This window comes from Drosophila mauritiana, chromosome 2L, assembly GCF_004382145.1.
Source record: "Drosophila mauritiana strain mau12 chromosome 2L, ASM438214v1, whole genome shotgun sequence".
NCBI classification, from domain to species: domain Eukaryota; kingdom Metazoa; phylum Arthropoda; class Insecta; order Diptera; family Drosophilidae; genus Drosophila; species Drosophila mauritiana.
Genome location: NC_046667.1, coordinates 17,547,604 through 17,570,888, shown reverse-complemented (window position 1 = coordinate 17,570,888; position 23,285 = coordinate 17,547,604). Strand labels below are relative to the sequence as shown.

Sequence of the window (23,285 nt, the reverse complement as noted above, 5' to 3'; positions counted from 1 at the left end):
TTTTTTGTGACATTATCAAAATTAAATATTTTTCCCCAGTGAAACCATTCCGACTGGAGGAGGAAATGGAAAAAGTGCACAACTCGAACACAATATAAACTTCATTGGGCGCCAAGGCCAAATCGAACTGGCCAGCTCAACGTCTGTTTTCATTATTTATTTGCAGCAAATTAAGCCCGGCCCCTCGAATAAAAAAGGGCGAGCAAACAAACAGCGAAAGGAAGAGCCGAACTAGCAGGGCAAGTCAAGTCAAGTGTCAGCATAAATGAAATTTCCCACCACAAACTTCCGGGAAAGCGAGGAGCAGGGTGGTCGGCGGATTCATCCCTCTGTTAACAATGCATGTGCATAACAAAGGGCAAATGTCGGACTGAACTTTTCACGGTTTCACTTTCCCATTTTCCCTTTCCATGCGGAATTTGGACCTCGGACATCGACACACTTGGCTGGCGCCATTAAGGTGCAACAAAATGTGCATACGGGAAGTGCTTCCAGCAGGTTTACTTTGCACTCGAACCCTGTTATTTCGCACAATTCAATTGCACAGTCATTTCCGGTTTCGTCGAACACCCCCAGAAAAGCCATTCGAAGCCACTTCGATTGGGGTTACTCCATGTGAGACGATTTCCGTATTGAGGGGGTAAAAAACGCGTTCCTTATGAAGGTGTTCCCACAATTGGTAAATGTACAGGATATTGCATTGATAGCTGTCTTTATGACGTTTAACCTGGATAAGCTCGGTGCATTTCGCTAGCGGAATATTATAGTGTATTGTAACAGCGTTTCAAATTGGTAAAGGGTTACCCTTTTACTGTTTGATTAAGGATAGTACCCAATGAAATTTTTAAAGACTGCCCTATTGGGATTCTAGCATGGTCAAATAGAAAATTATACGTTTTATTTAAATGAACTCCACAAAGCTCCAACAAGTCAATTCCTTTGACTTGCAACTTTATTTAGAACCCTTTATTCTCCGACAGAATTTTTTTAATTGGAAGCGTTAACCAACTGTCCTCCCCTTAATCACTGCACTTATCCCACTTCCTCTGTGCCACCACCATTTTGTGGTGGCACACAAATGAGCCGCATCATTTCCGCTGTTCCCTTCGCTTTGAAGGTGAGCACAATGTTGAAACATTCAGGGACTACTGCAGATAACAGAGTATAGTTGGGGTAGGAAAAAACTACGATTTTGCCAAGTTCTAGTGAAGCGTTACATTTGCGGGGTTCCGTTCGCTTGAGCTTCAATCGCCGGGTTTTTGCCTTTTTTCTACTGCTTTTGTGCCTACTTTTTTAATGAACTTGTTGATGTTGCGTGAGTACGTTGCTGTTCTTGCTGATTTCATTGTACTTGCTGTACGTTTTTTCCATTTTTTGCTGCCGCAGCCGGTTGTCTGTCAAATCATTTGCTCAACTGCGGCGGGATGTTCAGTGCGTTTAAATGACTTTTGAACTCAAACACTTGGCACTTAATTAGTGGTCAGCAATTGCACTTCTTAATTTATCTGCTGAAGCGAAACCAAGTCAAGGTTAATTTCCATGATATTAATAGATTACTTGGTGACCTAAGAAAAAAGGTCCCCTATCTCCCCCCAACATCGTTTTATTCCCAACTATGTAGTTCACTCTGGTTATAATATATGATGGGTTCATATCCTATTTTTATCATTTCAACTAAAAATCTCCACTTCCCTAATTCCAACAGTTTTGGGGGTGGGTGGGTGTAAAGTTCTTGTAACTCGCGGCTTGCAATATTTCCACATCTTTAAGCTTTCAAATGTCTTAGCATTTATTCATCCAGTGAGTGGCTGGCACACCCCTGTAAGGTCGTGAAATATGCAACACCCTCTTGGCTCTACATTTTCGGCAGCACATGAAGCACCCTCTCCTCGACTGTGTATTATGAATAATTAATTAAAATTTAATTAAAGCTGTCAAACTTGGCACAGGTCTCCCATTCGTCGTAAAAACTAATGCGGCCTGCGGGCTGCCAAGTCGAGCTAATAAATCAAGAGCGCGTTAACGAAACTGATATGCCATCTCTGCCAACAAAAAAGAAACAAGTACGTAGGAGTTGAAAGTCCCTTGATGAGAGGGTAAGCCAAAACTTGGTGGCCAGCCAGGCGTTAAAAGCGCAAGCGACGGGCAAACTGGAAATGTAACAATTAATGTCATCAGCTTGCAATATCAACAACGGTAACAGCAGTCAAATAAACAATGGCCACGAGTGGTTAACAATGCCAAACAACGTGGCCAACTACAAAATGGTCCAGTGGTCACCCAGCATGGCCAAATAGCAGATAGAGGGATATAGGGGGCGAGATAGTGGCTTATGCGGCATGTGTGCTGTTTGCATGTTGTTTGACCAGGGCGGCAATGCAGGCTGCATAACTTGTTGACTTGTTCTGACTAATTGTCAGGCGAGAGCGAGTATCAGAGGCAAATAAAATCAAGCTGAATAACCCAGAAGAGTCAATCAATCCGCTCGAGGAAAAGTATATAAATGTTTGCACAGAAAAACTTTAGTAGTCCCAATAGAAGGGTTCATTGGGCCACACTGTTAACTTCCTGAAGGCAAAGCCGTCTCCCTAAGATTCTCTCAATTCCAGAATTTCATCGATACTATATAAACGACATTCCACAGCACTCGCACACATAAATAACTGACCCAACTTATTGTTTCCCAGGCATTCCACGCAGAGACCCAAAATACCCGAGTTAAATGACCGAAACTGTGCCACATTTTCTACTCATTTTCCCAAGCAACTAGCATATAAAAACGAGGCTAACTCTTAGCACTAATTAAGTCAAAACCTTAGCATTTACCTTGGGGCAGGTGCTTGTGGACCAAAAAGGATTCATCTTGGGAGCTGTGAGAAGGATGTGTATTAATAGGAAACCCTTGTTGCGAAGGCTTCGGGGCACATAAAAATGTCATATGTCAACTACAGGTTGCCTTGTCAGCACTCATTAAGCTCTTAACCTCATTCGAGCCAACGCACACAGCCACACTTGGCCCTCTCACACGTACTCAGACATACAGCCCGACTCACACACACACACAAGCACAGGGGCACTCAACATCCTGGACAAATGCAAGTGAGCGCTTTATTACCAATGTCGACACGGCTGTACGGTAGAAAGCAAAACTGGCAGGACAACAGAGTTTTCAGGACTATTGTCTCGCTTGAAAACCGGGTTCATTGGCCGGGTATCAGTACTCATTTTTCTTGGAAATTATGAATGTGCAGGGCTCGCGTAATTGGCTTTTTTCTTTCGCTGCCTTTCAAATTATTAAACTCGACTTGTGTTGGGCCCTTTCGCATTTCCTTGGCCCGAATGTATGAAATCAAATTAATTACTGAGACGACGAGGGCTGATAGAATAAGTACTCTGAAGGATACTCCGCTTCCTCATGCACATGCATGAAATTTTCTTTTAATAATTAATGCTTCTGCTTCCATCTTCTCCTTTTGTGCCAGTGCCATTCATTTCAAGGCATTTCCCAGGCGATTCTTATCTGGCCTCTTTATCATTATCAACTTCATCAGTTAGTTAGATAGGCAGTGGGCGAAGAAAGGATGGGTAAACACCTCGAATGGGGCATATTCGCAGGGAAGATACTATGAGGCATACATAGGATATTAAATACCATATATCATCCTTAAAATCCCAGTTTTACTGATTATCTCAATATTAAAAAAAAAAAAAAAATAAAACATGCTGCATACTTTAAGCTTGGGCCTTATATTTTTTTGCCCGTTTCTGCGCATATGTCTCCAGAATTCTTTATAGGAAACGAATGTTTGCCTGGTCATAATTTGATTTCTCCGCCTCTGTTTGATTAAGAATGTCTAACACACACCCTGGACCTACCCACACATTCAGGAAAAATACGTTGGCAGTCGTAGTTTTAGCTTGCAGTCATTTTGGGCTTAGATATTGGATTTCAGTTCGCATTTCTTTCATTCCTTCACATATCGAATTTTCCGCCTTTGAAACATGGTCAGCATATTGTTAAACAAGCCTCCATTGGCCCGTCGACTTCCTTGCCTTCGTGCCTTTGGCAATTTTTGGGGGGACCGATATATTTGGCAGCTTTCATTACAAATATTTTCCCCCAACGAAACATAGTTGCATTGAAGTTGGCATGGACGTTGCGAAATAAATTTATGAAAAGGGAATTTTTTTTCTCTCTAGATGTGATAGTATGATAAATGGCACAGAATGAGTGCAACTGTCAAAGCACTGAAATCTGTCACGAAAGTCAAAACAAGTTGGGGAAAATCAAATATTTGCGACAGAAACTTACCCTCTTCTGTGTGGGTTTATTGAACTTTCAACTTGGTCGTCGTCTGTCTGCAATATAAAGTTGAATATATGTTGATTAATATGCATTAATCAAGGCGAATTAAGCGTATTTAATGTTGACAAAATCTTAATCAGGGGCAAGTTATCTCTCTACTTAATTAAGCAAGTAGCAATTCAATTAGTTGTGCTGGCAAAGTTAAGGCCAAAATCACGTGGGAAAAGGATCGGCGTGTAACCAGTACACAGGTGTGCTAATAAAGACACACATACATACATATATACATATACTCGGAGAGCTTGAGGTGGGGTCTTGGTGAGCCGCAAAATCAGAAATGTTAATTAAAATCACTGAGCGTTGAGGCTAGGCGACAGGCATGCTAAGCAGCCCCAAATGTCTGTAGGGAATTTGGTGACTCTGGGGAAAAGGAAGCAGAAAAGCCGGAAAACCCTGACCACAACGGTGAAGGAAAGACAAATGTTGCAGATAGCAATCTGACTGGGTTTATTAAATGTGGTGTAAAGATGCCAAATTCAAACAAATTAATTTGGAAGAAGGTAAGGATTGAATGGGGAGAGACGATCAATGGTCATGAAAAATAGTTCAGTGTTATCTATTGTTCATATAGAAAAATAATATCTTATATTTAGAGATATTTACCAAATATTGCTAACTACATTTCTAAAATTTTTCATCTATTTAAAATGATACTGAAAATTTGTTAGGGAAATTTTCGTTTTGAGCTTTTAAAATTATTTTTAAATAATCGGATCAATTTGTCTGGAAACGTTAGTTGTATTCATCTTTTTCGGGACATCAAAGCTGCAAAATACTGTGCACTGTTGCCAAAAATAAAGGCAAAAAGACAACAAAACTGAATTGCATTTAAAATTCGTAATGGACGTACCGGAAATACAGAATTCCGATCAGGAAGCACTGGGGTCAGGAAATGAAGTAAAAAAGTGCCGCAAACGAAAGCACGAAAAGCCAAAGCAAAGCTTACAGCTTGCATAAAAAAACCCGAAGGTTACAGAATAAACAAAAGAGCTGAATATAAGTATTGTATATTGAAAAAATGCAACGCAAAGGACGCGAATAGAATGGACGACCTTCCCTTTGATCATAAATTGGGCACAATAAATTAAAAATAAATAAAAAGGCGGAAGCGGCCACCTCAGGACCAAGACAATTAAAGTTTGGAACTAAACTTAATGCACCTGCGAAATGACTCTTAATTTTCCAGCGGGCCGCTCAAGCCACTGGCTTTGGTCTAGTTGAAATTGCTCGATGATTTGAGTTCCAGCCTCCGCAACAGGACTCCCGACAACAAGTTGCACTTAAACGTATGCTAACTTTCATTAAAAGCCACTTAACTAGTGCGAGGACAACGGAGACCACACCATAGCACCATCGAACCATGGGACCCCCACTGCCCTCCACTTGACCAACTAACCACTTGACCCACATGACCCACTGTGGCAACAACAAAAGCGAGCGATGGCACGTGGATACTGTGAGTCCGTCCTCCAGGATTCCTGTTAGTTGGCTTAGAGGACTTAGAAGTGGGGCGTGTCTGCCGCCCCTGAAAGAGGGCGTGGCCCACTCCGGCACATCGTTAGTCATATTTTTTTCACCAGGCACTGCAAACTTTTTGGCAAACAGGAAGCTCGGAAAGAGATATTTTTAATTAAATTAAATAACAGTGCGTACTGGGAGAGCGAATGGGGGGCGACTTGTGGTTTTTGGGACGAAATGCAAAAGTCAAAACTGCTGCATACTTATGTGGTCAAAAGTTTTAACCAGATTAGAGATTTTATTTAAAATCTTAAAAGCGAAACGTCCGAAGGGCCTGTGCAACAGAAAGTTGGTGCAAATATTGTAGTACTACAGGGATTACTTTAGCAAATTGAAAGCTTCGCTTTATTCAAAATATTCCTGCATTTCAAACACTTTTGTGACTAATTGTCGAGCAGTTTAAAAGTTTCTGCAGCAGAAGTTCCACTCTCAGCCGATTAGGTCTACTTATCAAAGGCACATTGACATGCGAAGAACTCACATATGTGTGCTGGCCACATTTCGATTTTTGGTATCAACGTTCGCTTATTTCTATTTCATTAGCTGCTATTTTTCTTTAATTTTTCGCCGCCAAACAAACAAACAAAGATACCACAAAAAAACAGTCAAAGTTGAAAAATGGCTAGGACGGGAAAAACTGAAAAATAAAGGCCAGGAGCAAAAAGGAAGAATGGGGGCACTGCAGACAAAACTTGAATACTTTTGGTGATTCTTTCTCGCTTTTTTTTGGGCCAACTGTTTTCTTTTAATGCCGAGGCGTGAAAACAAAACTTTTTTTGCCTCTCACTAGGCTCTTTCAATAGGAGACGCTAATAGTCTGAAATTGAAATGGATTTTCGAGCTTGTGCAAATATGTTGTGCACTTAAAAACAAACAAAATCGAAAAAGTTCACCAAAGAACACCGTATGCATCAAAATTAGCAATAGATTTGATACAAAATGAATTTTACCAGCTTTTAAAAGTGACATATTTTGAGTCTTTCCAATCAGAAAATAAGTCACAATGAAGTTATTTAAAGCTAACTTATAATCTAGCTTTAAATAATTTCATTGTGACCTATTTTCTTTAAAACAGAAACAAACCAATAACAAATTTTATAAAAATGTACGATTATTTGTACAACAACGATATGCAAATTGAATGACAGCCAAATGATAATGCCGTTTAATAAACCATTTGCCTTGTTTGTTTTATTCGACTAATATATATTTTTACAATCTATTAGGTATTTAATTAAATATGCGCTTTCAAGCGTTATAAAAAACTGAAACTGTTGAATTTACGGAGTGCCGGGCAAACATGCAAATCAAATGCTAATCAGCGACTTCCCATGAAATTCAATTATGATATATGGTATCTATTACAAATGACTCCCAAACCCATTTTGCTTGCTTGTTTGTGTGACCCAAATAGAAGTTTCCCCAAAATTCAGCGCTCAATTTCCGCAAACAAACAATCGAACAAAAGCCAACTGTGAATGTGAATATGCACCACAGAGCTCTGCGAGCCAGAAGTTTTGTGCATTTTGTGTCTGTTCATGTCCAGCGCAGTGGAATTTCGCCCCCGGCTGGGATAATTAAAATTAGTAATTGAAAAGGTCCGACAGATCCACGGCGGAGGGGTATTTTACACCTTGCGCAACTCCAAAACCCCGGGCTATCTATCAAGCTCGCCTGCCAGCGCGCCAAATTTAATTTTCCGCAGCAAAAAGTTGCTAATATTTAGCAAGAGCCCTTCGATCAATGCGTTTATGGATTACTCCGCAGCCAGACAGCTGAAGCCTTAAACAGAAATTGATTGCATATTTCAACTGTTGCGAAAATGTTAGCACATCTCGGCCACAACTCACTTTCCATAAATTAAATTCAATACTTTTTTTCATTCTATGCAGATTTTTGCCAGCATCTCTGGTTGCCAGCAAAGGCAGTCGAAGGAAAAATATCAACGAGATCGAGCCAAAAAGTGTCTGGGTATTTGGGTCAGAAATGAATTAGAAAGTGCTAACTAACTGAAATGAATGGCTTCGATGCGATTTGGTCTACATAAATATTGTACCAAAGCTCGTCTGCCGGTAAACTTTTGTGGTCGGCTAATCGATATTAAGTTGAAATTCGAGTCCGACGTGTGGTCCCCACATCAAATGTATGGCAATCTTTGATTTTTGGTCTCCGCAGCGGCAACGATTTTCAACATTAATTGAATTCAGTTCCTGGCAAATTCTGTTTTCCTTCTGTACGGGTTCCTTGGAAATTTAGCACTTGTGGTGAGTGCGGTGAGCAAAGGATGACAAACAACGCGGCCAAAAATGTCCAAAGAATTAAATTTTTGAAGTGTTGCCAAGGACAGCGATGCCGCAAAATGATTTAGGGCACGTAAATATTTGGCACAGCAATAATTAAAAAATTAAATGCCATTTATTTTAGAATTTAATTATGAGAATTAGTAGCTTAAAAACCGAGAGTATTAAATTGTGAGCTGCTTAGGAAAACAATTTTATGAAATAAATAAAAAACTTAAATGCTTTTTATTAAGAAATATTCCTTTTTTTGAAATAAAAGTCTGAAACTCTCTCAGCCGAAATTCGCAGACAAGTCTAGCCTACTGCAGTGCCTAATTCGCATTAACTTTGGTATAGCGCAGTTTCGTTTTCCTGGTCGAAATTTTCCGGCTTTGGTGCTGTGCACTCGAGCACTTTGTCGGCTGCCTCATAAATCTTGAGTGAAAATTTTCGTTTGGACCATAAAAAATTAACAATGCGTAAAGGGGCAGGCCGAAGTTACGAAGAGGACTTCTGTGAGGTTTTAGCTTAGCCACGATTCCAGGGAAGGCTAGCCAAGTATGTCCCTGCTGCACTTGAGAGCCACAAGCACCCATACACACGCAGAGCCACATGCACACACACATTGCACCCGCACACTTCGGTATGCCAGTGTGTGCATGGGCAGCCATAAAGGTTTTGTGGCCCAGTTGGGCTGACTCCTTGGCTGACAGCCCCTCATATACGCCTCATCGCCCTCAAAAGTGCACAGAAAACATGAGATCTACTAGGGAGAGGAACTGATTTCAGAATCCAACTCATTAAAACGAATTGCTTCTGAGACTAAATGTTTAACATATCAACAACATTATGTTTTAGCGCAATATATTATTTAATAATAATGGGGCCAAACATATATTTTATGTTTATATAACACATAACAATGGGCAGCGACTAACTTACTTACTAAATTAATACACATCTTCTTGATAAACATTTTTTCTTCCGGTGCCGTATCGGGATTGGGTCCGATATTTGCGGTCAGTTCTTCGACCGTGCATTACGGAAGCCGGAACATGAGATTTCTCTCCACTCGTGTTTAATTCTGTATGAACTGGCCTTGGAGTGAATTGGATCCTGGGATACCGCCTTTGAGTGTCTATCTGGATGTCAGTCAGTCCATTGCTCGTAAGTGCATTGGGGAGCCTCGCCTGTGCGCTCCGCAAGAAGTCCTTAATTGTGAATATGTGTTAATGTATTCCCTTTAGCACGTTAACATTTTATTTTGCCATTTTAAATACTCCCAATCTGGCTTTAAGGCCAGTAAAAGGCGAGGAATGGGAAAGGAACCTTGTCCAACGTGACACTGAACACGTTTTAATGCTGAGCAGCTTCTGGCCCCAGCCCTCATAGCTTATGCCCATAGATAAGCGACGGCAGGACCTCCTTCTTTGCTCCCTCCTTTCGTCCTTGCGGTTGCTCCGGACGTTTTTGTTTTTCCTTTTTTCCTGCGGTTTGTAGGAGGAATTTTTTGGTGGCGAGTGGGAAGTATCCCCTCTTAATGCTGCTGGCCATTTAAGCAAATTATGAAATTTTCATAATTCTGTATTGTAATTGCTTAAAGCTTAGGCGAAATTAAAAGCGAAAAGTTTCGAAAGAAAAATGTTAATGACAGATTAATAATATATCTGAAGACCAAGCGGTACCTATAACATAATATCTACTTTATTTTTGAGTTTTTACTCTTTACTTTTTAAGTGGACTCCTTGTTTTAGTCAATTTCCCATCAATCTGAGCCTAATCTCCTGGGAAACCACAGCAAAGAAATAGCTCAGTGATGGCAAAAGCCTTTTGTTTAATAACCGCAATCGGCGCTACACACACTGCGACCGACCAGGCTTTATTTATATTTAATTGTGCTGACCACATTGTTGGCACGTTACACCTCAAATTGTAATTATATCCTTGATGGACTCGTCCACTCAGTGCACGTGCCATTAATTATGAAAATATTGCCGAAACACTTCTGGGTGAAAAGACGCTTTTCCAGCCACCTCTCTCTTTCTCGCTTTATTCATTTCCTCACACCTCAGTAAACAAATACAACAAGGAGCTGGCTTTTCCTCTGCCGGCACTTGCATTAAATTTAAAGTATTTACCACAATATTTTCGCTACACTTGCCTCAAATTGTATTCTCAGTTCGCCATTTGTAACAATGCGCACTCACACACACACATATCAAGAATGCCCGAGTGAGTGTGTGTATCCTTTTTAAAATGTATTGTGTTTTTTGAGTTTTCGTCTGGGCTGGAAAATTCGGCTTTAGTTCCTTTGTTGCTTTCTCTGGTTTTTTGTATGGTTCATGTTTGTGGGATTTCACGGTAGCCAAAGTGTGATTTTTACTGAATTCCACAGAAAGAAGAGGTCTTTTAGTTTTACATGATTACGAGTCCCTAAATAAATAAGCTAAAAATGTTAACGCATATGGTGACTGCATAGAAATATTTTGAAGAAAATTACCTGACGAAATACGGGAATACCAAAGCACTCGCCAGTTTTAAAAAAGTTGTTCAAATCTTTTCTGACTTTCATGCTAATTATTTTTCTTCTTGGGTTTTCTTAAATATTACAGTGCGTGTATAGTTTATCTTGTTGACTCGCATTTTAATACTTTAGAGAAACGTACACTTGATAGATATACAGCTTAATGTTCCACGTAATTAATTCAATTCCAGCTATTAATTTACTCTGCCTTTTCTCTTTGCCAGCCAAGTGCATGTAATATTTACTGAACCAAATTAAGGATATGAAAAATTCTTGCCAAATTTAGCACGAGCCTGGTTGGAAACTGAAATTGAATAACTTCGAGGGTGGTTAGTGGGTGAAAAATGTCTTAATGAAAATTAGGTAGCCAGACGATATTTTTCGTGGGCCAACTGGCAAACTGATTTGGGTCTGACTTCTTAAGACGCCAGGACACGTAGGCAGCGACAGCCGCAGGACATTCAAGGCAGTTAAATTTTTGCCCACCGAATAGGCTCCCAAAAACGTGCAATTATTCAAAGTACGAAAAGAGTTTTCGCATTAAACGTGTAACTTTTGCTGGAATTTGGAACGGGATCCAAGAAAATTGTTCATACGTTGGAGACAACTTTCCGTTCACTTCTTGCGGCTGAAACGAGCCGAAGGAAACATTTTCATTTTCATTCCAGTCAGCATCTAATTTATTGCCGCAATTTGCCTAGCTGCCGTTGTTTCTGCATATTAATTTAACATAAACGGCTCACAACCATCACCAAATTGCCTCCAAAATGATTACACGACACTCAGCCTTGTTGTCCTTGATATCCTTGCTGAATTTCCGACGATGTTCTGGATTTGGCAACGCGCCGCTGAAGATCAACATCAAATTACCCTAATCAAATTGTCATTACGCATATTTTAAGTAAATGAGTGCGTGAATTTAGATCAAATTAGCAGGCGTCGGCCACTGGCTGACATTCAATTTACATGTGATTTTCGGGGGTACATTTTTTACGAGCTTCCCAAACAGGAAAAGTTAATGTGGCTCATTTAATTTAGATTTACAGACGAAGGCAAAATGTCTATGCCACTGAAAAAGTATTTGTTTTACTAACAAACTATTAATTGTCGGATGATTATGTTTTCGAAAACTGTATAATTTCAGCAATTTTATGCATTTTGCCGGGCTATAATATTTTTGAACAGAAATATAATCCGTTTCCTGTCATGGGCTTTAGATTAAAGTTCAACAAAACCACGATCACAATGTACGTACGCCAAGTTAATTATTTCTCCTGCCACAAGTGCTCCCTACACTCTTCACTGAAACACGCGGTGAAATATATCCTTCACTGCCAACTTCCAACTTCTGCAAACAAAGCCCAGTTTTGTTGAGTAGTGGAAATTAATCAGGAACGGGTTAACCGCTTGGCAGTGGAGGCGCTTAAAGGCTTCCTACCAGTGGGATGCTCGGCAAACAAAATAAAGCTTAGTTAGCAAGCAGTTTAGAAAAGTTGCTAGGAAAAAATAAGTAAATATAGAGCGGAGCATATAAAACTACTAACAAGACATAAATGGACGAAGAATAAGCAAGGATAACTGAAAAGTTTCTTCTACGGAGAGGGAGCATTGTGGAATAGCAGCGCATGCTGAGAACAAAAAGTTCTGGCAAAACACCTCAAGAATCGTAGGGATGGGTTGAACTTTCCACTGAACTGAAGCTGAACTTTTATTTGTTTGACTCGTGAGCAACAAACTTTGCCACCATCGTCATTTCACCCGTTCAACTAGTCTTTTGTTTCTTCGTAATTTTTTCTTTATATGTAGCTGTAAGTCAGTGATGCTAAATGTTGCATTTTAAGAAAACAAATGAAGCTTTGTAGACTAAAAATCCAGCTAAACAAATAATTATTCTATGCAAATATCAAATATTATTTTTCTCCAGCTTAGTTATAAATTACAAAAGAATCTTTATTGATTTACCCTTTTGGTGCTACATATATATTAAAAATATCAGTTTAGAAATCTCTTTCTCTGAAACTGTGTGGCACTTGCGTTCAGAGTTATTATTTAAAATAGCTAGAATGGGCTGAAAAATAGCCAAGTTCGCCAAACTCAACAAGGGGCAACCCCAAGTGGCACCGAAACGAGCAGAAGAACCGCTCGCCAAGTGCACTCCAAATTACTCGAATGATACTTGATGGTTGCAATCAGCAAAGAACCCCAACCGGCAAGCAGACTTCATTATTTTGATAGCAATTAGCAAATTGAGTTCTATAATATTTCTGTTGTCCACTGCACAGCTCTCCCTTTGAGTTGTTTTAATTTTATTGTTGTCTCGTGTGTGGCGAAATGTTGTCAAGCAATTAGTGCAGCACGACTGGGTTTTTCCGCTTTCGCCGGGGAATACTCTGCGTATTCTTGATATAGGAGCGACCACGTAGGTGAATCCTTTTGGGGTCTCGCTTTTTGTGCGAGCATTTGGCATTGTAATTAACTTTGTGCATCCCAAAAATATCTGACCTCAGGGGAAAATTCAGCAAACGACTCTTTTTAGTTGAATACCGAGCAGCTGGTAAAACACGGATTCGCTGACACCAGCTTTCGAGTGTGAAAACATTTGACAAACACCCACGTTCAACAAAGCGATATAAGAGTTGAATAAAATATATACGGCATAATACGGGAATAAAATAAAATGTTGTGATCGAGAAAAGGTATTATTTACAAAATGAAAGCTTAAGAAGATGTAATGGCTTAGAAATACACTTTATAATACATTATTTTTGAATGCTATTGAATGTCACCCATATAAAGTCCTTAATCTTAATAAAGTTTATAAGGCTTATAAAAATTCAAAAAATGAATTGTACACTTTTATCCAACCAAACAGATTTTAATTAGATAGTTTCCTTGCAAAACACCCAGGGGAGAGTTTTTCGCAACTCCCCTAACTAAGTTCCTAACTAAGTTAGCTTTACATATGGCAACGTTTAAGAGCGGTTTAGCTAAGCCTATGCCATCTGCCCATCTACACTTTCTTTAACGGCTCAATTATGTCTGCAATTGTTATGTTCCTGATCCATTTAACCTCATAGCCGGCGAAATGAACTGGAAACACAATTTCTGAGCGCCTGATTTGTCGCCTCGTCGTTTCGCACACACACTCACACGCGAATCCCGGCGATAATCCAGATGATAATATTATAAATATGAGGGGAAATATGATACTTTAAGCTACAATACAGTGTTTTTTATGTTTATTTGGCAACGCTTACATAGCCGGGCTACAAGCCAATGACAAAGCGAGTTGAAAGTTTGCCCCACATTGATCCATGTTGACAATTTTTGGCGGGTCGCGGAATATAAATAAAAATGCCAAGCTATTCGCATACTTTTACACTCGGTTGCCCATTGCGTCGTGGTGTGTGGTCCCAAGTTCCAAGGATTGGGCGAAAGGAGATTTGTTTTCGGATTCGTTGCCGAAACAGTTTATTTTTATTGCCGCGCGGCGCGACTTCGATGCCATATCGATGGCGATGCCGCTCGGCAAGAGGCAAATGCACCCATTTGTCATTTGGACAACGAGCTGACAACAGTTCAGTGCCACTTGTCACTGCTGAGCCGCGGAAAAAAACGCCGACAGCAGAAATCCCGGTGGCAGTGGCTCTTTAAAATATACACAAACCAAAAGGGAGCTGGATCCCAAGCACCCCTTTCATCAAATTATGAAACCTTTTTTTTGCGTAATGGACTGAACACACAAAGTGCTTTTAATTAAGCATCGATATGTGCTTAAATGCGAAATGGCCTTACATATTTAATTAAAAGGAAATGGTATCCCGCTGCCATCTTCAAAGAGACTTTGTCCTCGTTTTTAATTGCGCATTTCATGCATTTTAATGCGACTGGCCACATAAAAGACAGCTCCCATAACCCGAAAGGAAATGTAATGAGCTCAAAACCAAAAAGAGAAATTTACACAAGCCAGGCAAAAATAAATAATATAAAAATGCAAACAAATTAAGAGCAAGGCAAACACATAAATTTTATATGGTTTTCAGCCGAAAAGAGCTCTCTGCCAGCACATTGATATGGAATTAAACTCTTGGGCTGCTAATCAAATGTAAGCACATTTAATGTTTAAATAAACAGAAATGAGTTGATCTGGCGCAAATAGAACAGACGTAATGAAAAGGACTAGAGGCTGAAAGGACCAAAGCTGGCCTAAGCCTCAGACCCAACATTTTTCTTTGATTAAGTCCCGCATAAATATTTATGTGCAGCAGCAACAAAAATGCGCATTCATTCCGAACAAAGTGGTATTTAATTGAGAAGTAAAATATAAGAAGCACGTGGTGGCAACGGAATAAAGATGGTGATTTCCATTCGAATACGAGATATCCTGGGTAAAATAATTTGTTTACTGAAAATGTCTGAAATTAAAAAAAGCCTAATGGAAATTAATTTGAATTGCCTCTTAAATTAACTAAAAAATCTTTTTGAATTCAAAATCCAATAACTGCGTTATTAAACGCATTTCAATCATCAACTCTTTAATTCCCCTCTTATTTCATGATCATAAAACTGTAAAATAAACTTCAATATGAAAGCAAACACATGCGATGTGCGATACTTCTGTTCCCGACGAGGACGCCACTTGAAAAAAATACCATAAATTGTGTTATTGAGTTAGCAGTGGGGCTCTCATCACCGAAAAAGCTGAAACAAAACACAAATACGGACCACGAGAGCCACTTTCAGACTTGGGAAACAAAACAAAGTCACCGAAGACCGAGAATTTGTGTGTATTTTGGTGGGGATATTTTTGTGCCTTCGTTTTATTTCTTTTGAAGTGCCACACAACCAAAACGAAGCACACAGCTTAGGGTATCTCTGCTTCTTTGTGGCATAATTCCCTTTAAAAACTTTAACGATTTTTAAATAATTTTTTATTGTCGAGAAATTCGCTGGGGTATGATTGGCATTCAAGAAGTTTTAAGTGCCAACATCGCGACTGTGCCTCGCAAACTTTATTTGCGTCTTAGTTTAATTTCTGAGTTTATTCGGTTTGTTTGCAAAGTTGTATAAACGGTTGCGTCCATAAACCAAACTCAGTGAGACCAACGACAAAACAATTCATTTGCCATCATTAAATTAGCGACATAATTCCATTAAAGCCAGGGTTGCGGCCATATTGGCAATTTAGCCTATGAATACCCGTGCAAAAAAACATAAACTTCAAGGACACTCCCGACATTTTTTGTCAAGTTAATCCCATTGTTCGCCAATATTGCATGGCAATATTTTTAAGCCGCACTTATGCGTTCGTTTATATTTAATTTGCATTCATAAATTTGCATAGGTCACCATTTCACTTCGGCCAAAACCAAAGGAAAATAAACTTTTGCGTTTGCAGCATTTGCAGCATTGTGCAGTGAAAAAGCAGCGAAGTAAATGGCGCTAGGCAAATAAACTGGAACTGGGATTGAATTGTCACAGCTGCAATTTTTCAAATGTCAAATCAAAACAGAAAACCAATTACTTTCGATGATTAATTACCACGTTCTGAGGAACAAATGCTACAGACCGCAGAATGATTTTGATTGCGAACTGGGCTAACAGTTCGTTTGATTTATGATGCGATCAACCCTTTGCTGACAAGTCCCCGATGTGACGTGGCACTCATCCCAAATTCCCGAAAGGACCCCCAACCCAAAGTTTCCTGAACTTGGTCCTGCGACATGGAAATCACCTTAAAATTCATAAGTTAGTCCGGAAGGGGGACCAGACAGCAAAATTTACTGACGATTCCTGGGGGCTCCAGGCAGAAACCGCAAGTAAAACAGCAGCTGCATGTCATTAACTATATGGGCACCCCGGCGTAATCCTCACCACTTGGCGCCGCGCAACATGGCGGATGCGTAACGCGACCAACTTTTCAGCGCTTCATTTCTCGAACATTTAGAACACCCAATTTTTGGAGTATATGACACCTTTCCGCCGACACTGCGTTTTATTTAACATTTTTTGCCTATTTTTTTTTTGTCCTCAAAGCTGCAGATTATGCGCACAAAAAGCGACAGTTTATGTATGAAATTATGCAAACCAGACCATCAGACGATAATAATGGTGGTTTGAAATCATGCGGCTGATGATGATTATTTTCCACAGTCAGGACTCTTTAACCCCGTCAAGGCCGTCGCGAAAGTGAAAAAAGAGTTGCGCTTTGTTCAAAATAAAAGTGATTTTTTTTTTTGGATTTAATGATTAAAATTAAAAGTGAATTGTTGTTATATGGCTGCATGGAAAATTCATATTTTAATTACAATTTGCTTCGGCCGTAAGTGACCCAAATTTAAATGTATAAAGAAAGAAAGGGTTCCTTTCAACCCTTTGGCAGCCGACAGTGTCCTCAGCTGCATGCCTGGTTGCATAATTATGATGCCAAACTGGTTCGCTGACCAGCAAGAAAAAGCATACGAAAGGGAAAAACCCTAAAAGTCGAAAACCCAAGTTACTTGAGCATGACGAATGGCTTTGTTGAGTTTACCACTTTTTCAGGAGATTTTATTAAAAATTCCATAGACACAGGTGTTGTTTGCAAAAGTTTTCAATTCTTCTTCTGCCAAATAAGGAAATGGATGGTTTTATTTCTTTGGCGTACTCTGTGTCCTTAACGCTGGTGAAACCTGTTGTCAAGGATTAAATTTTAATGGCACCCATTAATATCATCTTTGGCCATCCAAAACCAATAAAATTTCCCTAATGTCGCGATATTTATTGGCGCTAATTTATGCTCGAGCGAGAGGAGCCCAAAATCGATAACACCTCTGTAATTACTCATTGATTTATTCTACTCAGCTATTAAAGTACGCATTTTCAGCTTCTAGGAAAGTTAATTTTTTCGCGGAAACCGTTTTAAGCGAAACCCTCTAAGAGCGGAAGTATACGCGATCTGATATGTTCGCGAGTCCGCAGGTAGTGTTTGTTTTGCGGTTTCTGATTGGCAAGACATCCGAGCAGGTGTAAATCAATCTTTGCTCAGAGGTAACTACTCGTGTGCCTTGAAAAGAAAAATAAACAGCAATATTCGTGGCCAGTGGGAAAGTTTTTAAATCGATTTATAAAATGCCTTTAGTAGTTGTACTTTAGTAGAACTATGCTGTTTGTCGTATAACTATAAATATATAACTATAATTATGTACAAAAATTGATTATTTAATTTAAAAAAATGGCCAAAGTCGGTGGATAAGTTTAATAAAATTTATTCATTATGAGCAAATAAATATTGTTTTCCATAAATAAAATAAATCTGCCTCAAAAAAACATTTTTTTTTCTAAAAATAAAAGTTTGAAATTTATTATTAAATGCGATATTTTGAAGTTATTATTATGGAAGCTACTGATTCAGGTTTGACCTCTTTCTCGTCTTTTTCGCAGCAATAAATTACGCATAAAATTAATTCCAGGTAATGTTATAAAAACAAAGTAAACAAAATCCAGGGATCCTTCGTCAAACTTACCCAATGCACAACGGCATGTAAATCGAAAATTACCAGAAATTGTCACTTTACATCACGCCTGCTGCAGGACCTATAAATCATGCTGCACACACACTTATGCACGGGCGACACAGGAGCCACAATCTGGTCTAGTATTTTGGCAGCACAGATCCTTTCGGGTATGAGTGTGCGAGTGAATATTCAAATCAGTTGCTGGCTGCCAATAAATGAAACTTGACACACATCTCACTCACTGAGCGCACACACACACAAACACGCCCACACACACTCTTAAATTGAGTCGGGATATTTGAATGGTCCCGTGTATTTAGCAAATGAACCGTACTTTCTGTTCTGTTTAACTTTTTGGCAACCCGCACTAACCAAATATTACAGACTTTAGCACGGCAAAGCGATCGGCGAACGGGAATCAAGCTAAATGCCAGATGAATGGCACCGTCATTACGACTTTCGCAACTCTCGGGCTGCCAATTAACTCGCCCGATAATTTAGTTAGGGTTAGGGCCTACAGGATTGGGTCCTGATGTGCTGCCAAGTCTTATCGGCCAGATCTGCGGCAGAGTAATCCTACGGATGAACTACGCTAAAAGCACTGGGCTGATTAAGCCGAATCGAACTGCAATCCGAACTCTGCGCGAGCCAAACGTACACTGAAGTCGGCCGAAAGCGCGCTGAAAGTTAAATCGGAAGTCGAGAACGCGGCTGGAGCTTCCAACGGCTCGAGACAATCCGAGTGGCACTTGCAACATGTTGCAAGTTCGTGTGTGACTTCGGGAATTCTATGTTGTTGAGTCCGGACTTTCGATCATTGAATTTTATTCTTTGCAGGGAGTTGCTACTATCTTTAGCATATTATTTAATTTGATGTTAACATTTAAGATACAAACAAGAGAGAATGCTATAGTCGAGATCACTGAATTTTAGATACCCCTTACTCAGCTAGTAGAAATGCGAAAATTCATAATTTTACTGGGGTATCGATGGATATTGGGGAATAAAATAAGAAAACATTTAAAAAATGTTCCAAGGCGTGGCATGACCGGTTTTGGCAGCTTTAGGCTTTAATCGATAGAAATATACAAGTATACTAATATACTAATATATACATATACAATATACTAATAAAATTATGAAAAAAATTTCGAAAAATGGTTTAAAAGTGTGGGCGTGACAGTTTTGGGTGCTCTGTGGTTAGAGTGGGCATGGTGACCAGGGTAACAAATTTGCGCCTCTTCTATGTCTTTCATACGGACGGACAGACAGACGAACATAGCCTGATCGACTTGGTTTTTTATCTTAATCAAATGGAAATTCCTTTTACGTGTTTCAACTAATCTAGAATACCCTTTTACTCTACGAGTAACTGGTATAAACAGCAGTTCTTAAGGTGACAGTCCTAAGCAAATACCAATTTGGAAATCATTGGAATCGAACAATGATTGTTGGCGCGTACTTTTTATCGTAGTGTGACCCTAGGCACATAAAATACTGGTATCGTGACCTGGAACTTTCAAGATTTTTTGACATATGTTCAAACAGCTTCTTGTAAAGAGAATTGAATTTGTGAAGAAAAAGCAAGGAAACGGGCCAAACTGAATTTGTAAAAAGTTAAAAACTTAAACCTTAAAAACAGAAGATTTCAAATGGGGGACTGCCGCGACTCAGACTCTTCTAGTGAATGGGAGCAGAGCCCTGGGGTTATATCCATACCAAAATTAAGATACGGCTCAAATTTGACCCCTCGCCAAATTCCCTGGTAAGTTCATGTTCACCCAGCACCAGAATCCATTGGTTATACACTTTATGGAACAGGCGGGAGTATCACAGCAAATCCATAACACCGGGCCTATTCCCGTACTCGGGCCCTCCGGAGTTAGTTCCTACTTACGGAGCTGTTCCCCTGTAAGTTATGGCTCAAGCCAGGTCCAGCCAAAATTCATTGCTTATATTATAACTTCATTTAATAGGGACGGGTTCCAAAGGTGTATTACGGAGACTCGGACTCTTCAAGCAGCCCCAGATCTATCGACAGAAACCCATACATGGTAAGTTCTCGATCCGGAATCCATAGGTTAATAGAACTTTATTGTGCAGTTCCGGCGTTCAATGTAGTATTTCAGCGACACAGAGTCTAGTGAAACCAGCAGTAGCTCCGATAGGAACATGAGCTTCAACGAACCATCAACATCAATAGGATATAACTCAGATTCTAACGAGAATCCTCCTCCGAACAAATCAGATACCAAGGAGTCCACGAAATCCGTCATGCCCTACAACTTCCCTGTGTGCCTGGAAGATGTCCGCGAGAAGCAACCAGTGTCCACCAATTGTGGCCACATTTTCTGCAAAGCGTGCATTGTGAGAGCTGTCCACATGGGGAGGAGTTGATGAGCCCAAATTCCATCGTATTTTCTTGAAAGACGTGATATGGCAGAAAAAAGCATACCACAATCAAAATACAATGGTTGTAAATACCACTGCTAGACTTGTGGCATATATTTTAGAAAGACCGGAACACAATATTCACACTTAAAGACACTGTTGCTCCATTATAACAACGCAAACAAAATCTTATACCCGGCAACATACTCAAGAAACACAATGCAATCGAAAACTTTCAGCTCAGAAACTAAAACTCAAATACAGCAGACAACTTTGGCCATAAAACATGGCGCAAGGACACACTCATACTCGCCGGAAACCCCGCAAAAATGGAAGGCAAGCAATGAAAATTCCGACCTACCGCAATAAATTCCGCGGAACAACAGAGCAAGCGATGCCAAAATAAGAGTGAAATGGCCAGCACACACACACACTCACATATATGAATGTAAATGAAGTGGAATCACCACCTCAGAAAAACTCAGGGACACCTCAGACACGGCGCTGTAAATCGCGCTTATCCAAAACACAACATGGCGTCAGGAGGCATTGGAGATTCAGTTTCATTTTCATTCAAAGATTGAATAATAAAAGGGGGTGTGTGTTCCATCCCTACCCCAACAACCTTTGACCTGACACAATGCTTTACATTCTATGTTTTTGTTCGAGTTGCGCGTTCGAATCGCGGCTGCGCAATAATCCTGATGCCCCAAACAGCTGTTCTAGGCAAGACCCTTACCTAGGACAACATTTGCATCCTTATGGCTGCACACCAAAAAACTGGAGGCTGGCCCATCCATGTTTACATTGACGTAATCCAGGTTGGATATATTCGGTGTTGAGCTATATCACAAAGCAGTTCTTTTTGTACTTTAATTCATTTTATTATTGAACAGCTCATAATAAAAATTCTTTATGTAAACGATAGGAGCTTGGTTGGTTTAGCCCCGGCCAAGGCAAAATGGAATTCGAACAGCAACATATTTCTCCAGCAGTGTTTTTCAGAAGCTTGATCTTTAAATTGGCTTGTTACCGCTTGCTGCCGTATCAATGCCTATGATAGCGGTTGAAGTCCATAATATTCAGTGGGCGCTTCACCAGCCGCAAGGACACGAGCTGCAGCCACCACAAGGACCACAAGGACCACAGCAAGGACTACAGCAACCTCCACAGGGACCGCATCCGCAATAGGGAGTTCCTCCCATCAAGGGAGCCAGGCAGCCGGGTGGGCAGGGTCCAACGTAGAAGGGATCGAAGCTGCAGCAAAGCATCAGAACCATCTTGAAAGTTTGGATTTGGTCAAGGACACTTGAATCACTTCTAAAATCTGCAGGTGGGGCTCAAATGGTACGGCTGCAAACATAAAAAACGGGTTTTATTATTAACAGAACATTACCAAATATTTAAAAATTACTCTTGGGAACAACAAATTTTTTACAAATTTCTGTATAAATTGTAGATCTTTTTTGTTCAATTTTAACGAACTAGAACGTACCTGGAATTTTTTTCTGCTGAAGAAATACGTTGAAGTTAGTCCTTGGCTACGAATTTAGAATTTTTGTTCAATTTTTCATATTATTTTTTTGTGTTTTATTTCACGAAAGAGATGTGTTCAGTCCAAGCTGTTCAAAATGAATGAGGTCTCTAGGTTTCGAATCACAGAAAGCCCACAAATTGAGTGAAGTTTATTTCCAAGGCCAACTCGAAAATACTAAAAATTTTCTTTTACATTCTGGTAACTTTAATTGCTGACCAGATCCTACTCCTCTTCGGGTAATTCTGCCGCTGGCGGTGTTTCAGTTTTTACTACTACCGGCTCCGAGTCCTTTTCATCCTTTTCGTCTTCCTTCGGTGAGCCCTCTGAATTATGTTCACTGCCAAACTTTGGAAGCAATGGCCCTACAAAGGCACACGCCTTGCCTCCAATACTTTGCACCACGGAGCAGGCGCCATCCATGCGATCGCCCTCTACTAGAGGAGTTTCCCCCTCGACGGCGGACAGCTGATCCGCCACTGGACCACCGCGCCTCACAAGGTCAGCGATCGGATCACGGGTTTGGTTTAACACCCTGCCACCCACTTGAGTCACCGAACGGGAAACTACCATAAACAGGGCCACTATGCCCGCAACTCCAATGGCCGTGTGAACCATTTCCATATCTTGGGCAAAGGAGCAGGATCTTCTGGAGGATCAGGAGGGTCGATATTGGATTTTTCGGTCGACCACGATGACAACTAATTCTGGGGCTACTCTCCAACCATCGCCGAGATGGTATTGTAGGTCGAACGGGCCAAGTTTCGGATACTTCGCGAAATTTCATTTATCAGGTCGTTGATGTCATCCGAACTGACCACCGGCTCCTGGTCGACATGGTGCTCCGGCGTTGAATCATTTACAATCAAGATTTTTTTACGGACTGGCTGAATCATGCCGGATACATCGATCACGGGCTCCGACACATGGTGATCAACCAGAAATGCCTGATGCATGATGATCACCAATTGGCGGATAACTGGCACCACGCGATCGAGGACGTTGATTGCCATTGGGGCCAGTACGTGGTGTACCACGTGATCGACAGACGAAGACATGACCACTGTTGAGGGTCAAACCAAGAGACTTAAATTTTGAATTTAGAAAACTATTTTCACACAAATTGCGACCTGATAAACTAAAAATCCCAGGAGCTTCAATTTAAAATCTAAGCCAT

The 23,285-nt window shown here is 40.2% G+C and overlaps 5 protein-coding genes across 5 annotated transcripts in view; 1 reads left to right on the top strand and 4 right to left on the bottom strand.

Annotated features, from left to right (window-relative positions):
- LOC117139667 (insulin-like growth factor-binding protein complex acid labile subunit) overlaps positions 1 to 18,852 on the bottom strand; it is a 48,995-nt gene extending 30,143 nt beyond the window's left edge. The window contains exons 1-2 of the mRNA XM_033302143.1: positions 18,193 to 18,852; positions 4,313 to 4,359 (exon numbers count right to left, since the gene is read on the bottom strand). The gene's annotated coding sequence lies outside the window, so the exon portion shown is untranslated. The remainder of the gene's footprint in view (positions 1 to 4,312; positions 4,360 to 18,192) is intronic.
- Positions 18,853 to 19,764: 912 nt separating this feature from the next.
- On the top strand, positions 19,765 to 21,064 carry LOC117139674. The gene is given in 5 exon segments (XM_033302155.1): positions 19,765 to 19,948; positions 20,005 to 20,094; positions 20,160 to 20,237; positions 20,305 to 20,570; positions 20,572 to 21,064. Coding segments are annotated over 5 exon segments (666 nt in total). The 5' UTR covers positions 19,765 to 19,870; the 3' UTR covers positions 20,726 to 21,064.
- A 507-nt stretch (positions 21,065 to 21,571) lies between these two features.
- LOC117150839 (male-specific sperm protein Mst84Db) lies at positions 21,572 to 22,198 on the bottom strand. Its single transcript, XM_033317907.1, has 2 exons — positions 22,070 to 22,198; positions 21,572 to 21,927 (listed from the first exon to the last, which is right to left on the bottom strand). Exon 2 carries the CDS (start codon positions 21,852 to 21,854, stop codon positions 21,669 to 21,671), a length of 186 nt encoding a protein of 61 aa, XP_033173798.1. The 5' UTR covers positions 21,855 to 21,927; positions 22,070 to 22,198; the 3' UTR covers positions 21,572 to 21,668.
- A 99-nt stretch (positions 22,199 to 22,297) lies between these two features.
- On the bottom strand, positions 22,298 to 22,827 carry LOC117150837. The gene has a single exon (XM_033317905.1). The coding sequence runs from the start codon at positions 22,730 to 22,732 to the stop codon at positions 22,334 to 22,336; it is 399 nt and encodes a 132-aa protein (XP_033173796.1). The 5' UTR covers positions 22,733 to 22,827; the 3' UTR covers positions 22,298 to 22,333.
- Positions 22,807 to 23,250, bottom strand: LOC117150838. The gene has a single exon (XM_033317906.1). It carries the CDS (start codon positions 23,164 to 23,166, stop codon positions 22,822 to 22,824), a length of 345 nt encoding a protein of 114 aa, XP_033173797.1. The 5' UTR covers positions 23,167 to 23,250; the 3' UTR covers positions 22,807 to 22,821.
- Between the last annotated feature and the right edge of the window lie 35 nt (positions 23,251 to 23,285).

Coding starts and splice junctions, on each gene's coding strand:
- LOC117150839 (XM_033317907.1), bottom strand. CDS start 21,854: ATGGTTCTGATGCTTTGCTGCAGCTTCGATCCCTTCTACGTTGGACCC.
- LOC117150838 (XM_033317906.1), bottom strand. CDS start 23,166: ATGTCTTCGTCTGTCGATCACGTGGTACACCACGTACTGGCCCCAATG.
- LOC117150837 (XM_033317905.1), bottom strand. CDS start 22,732: ATGGAAATGGTTCACACGGCCATTGGAGTTGCGGGCATAGTGGCCCTG.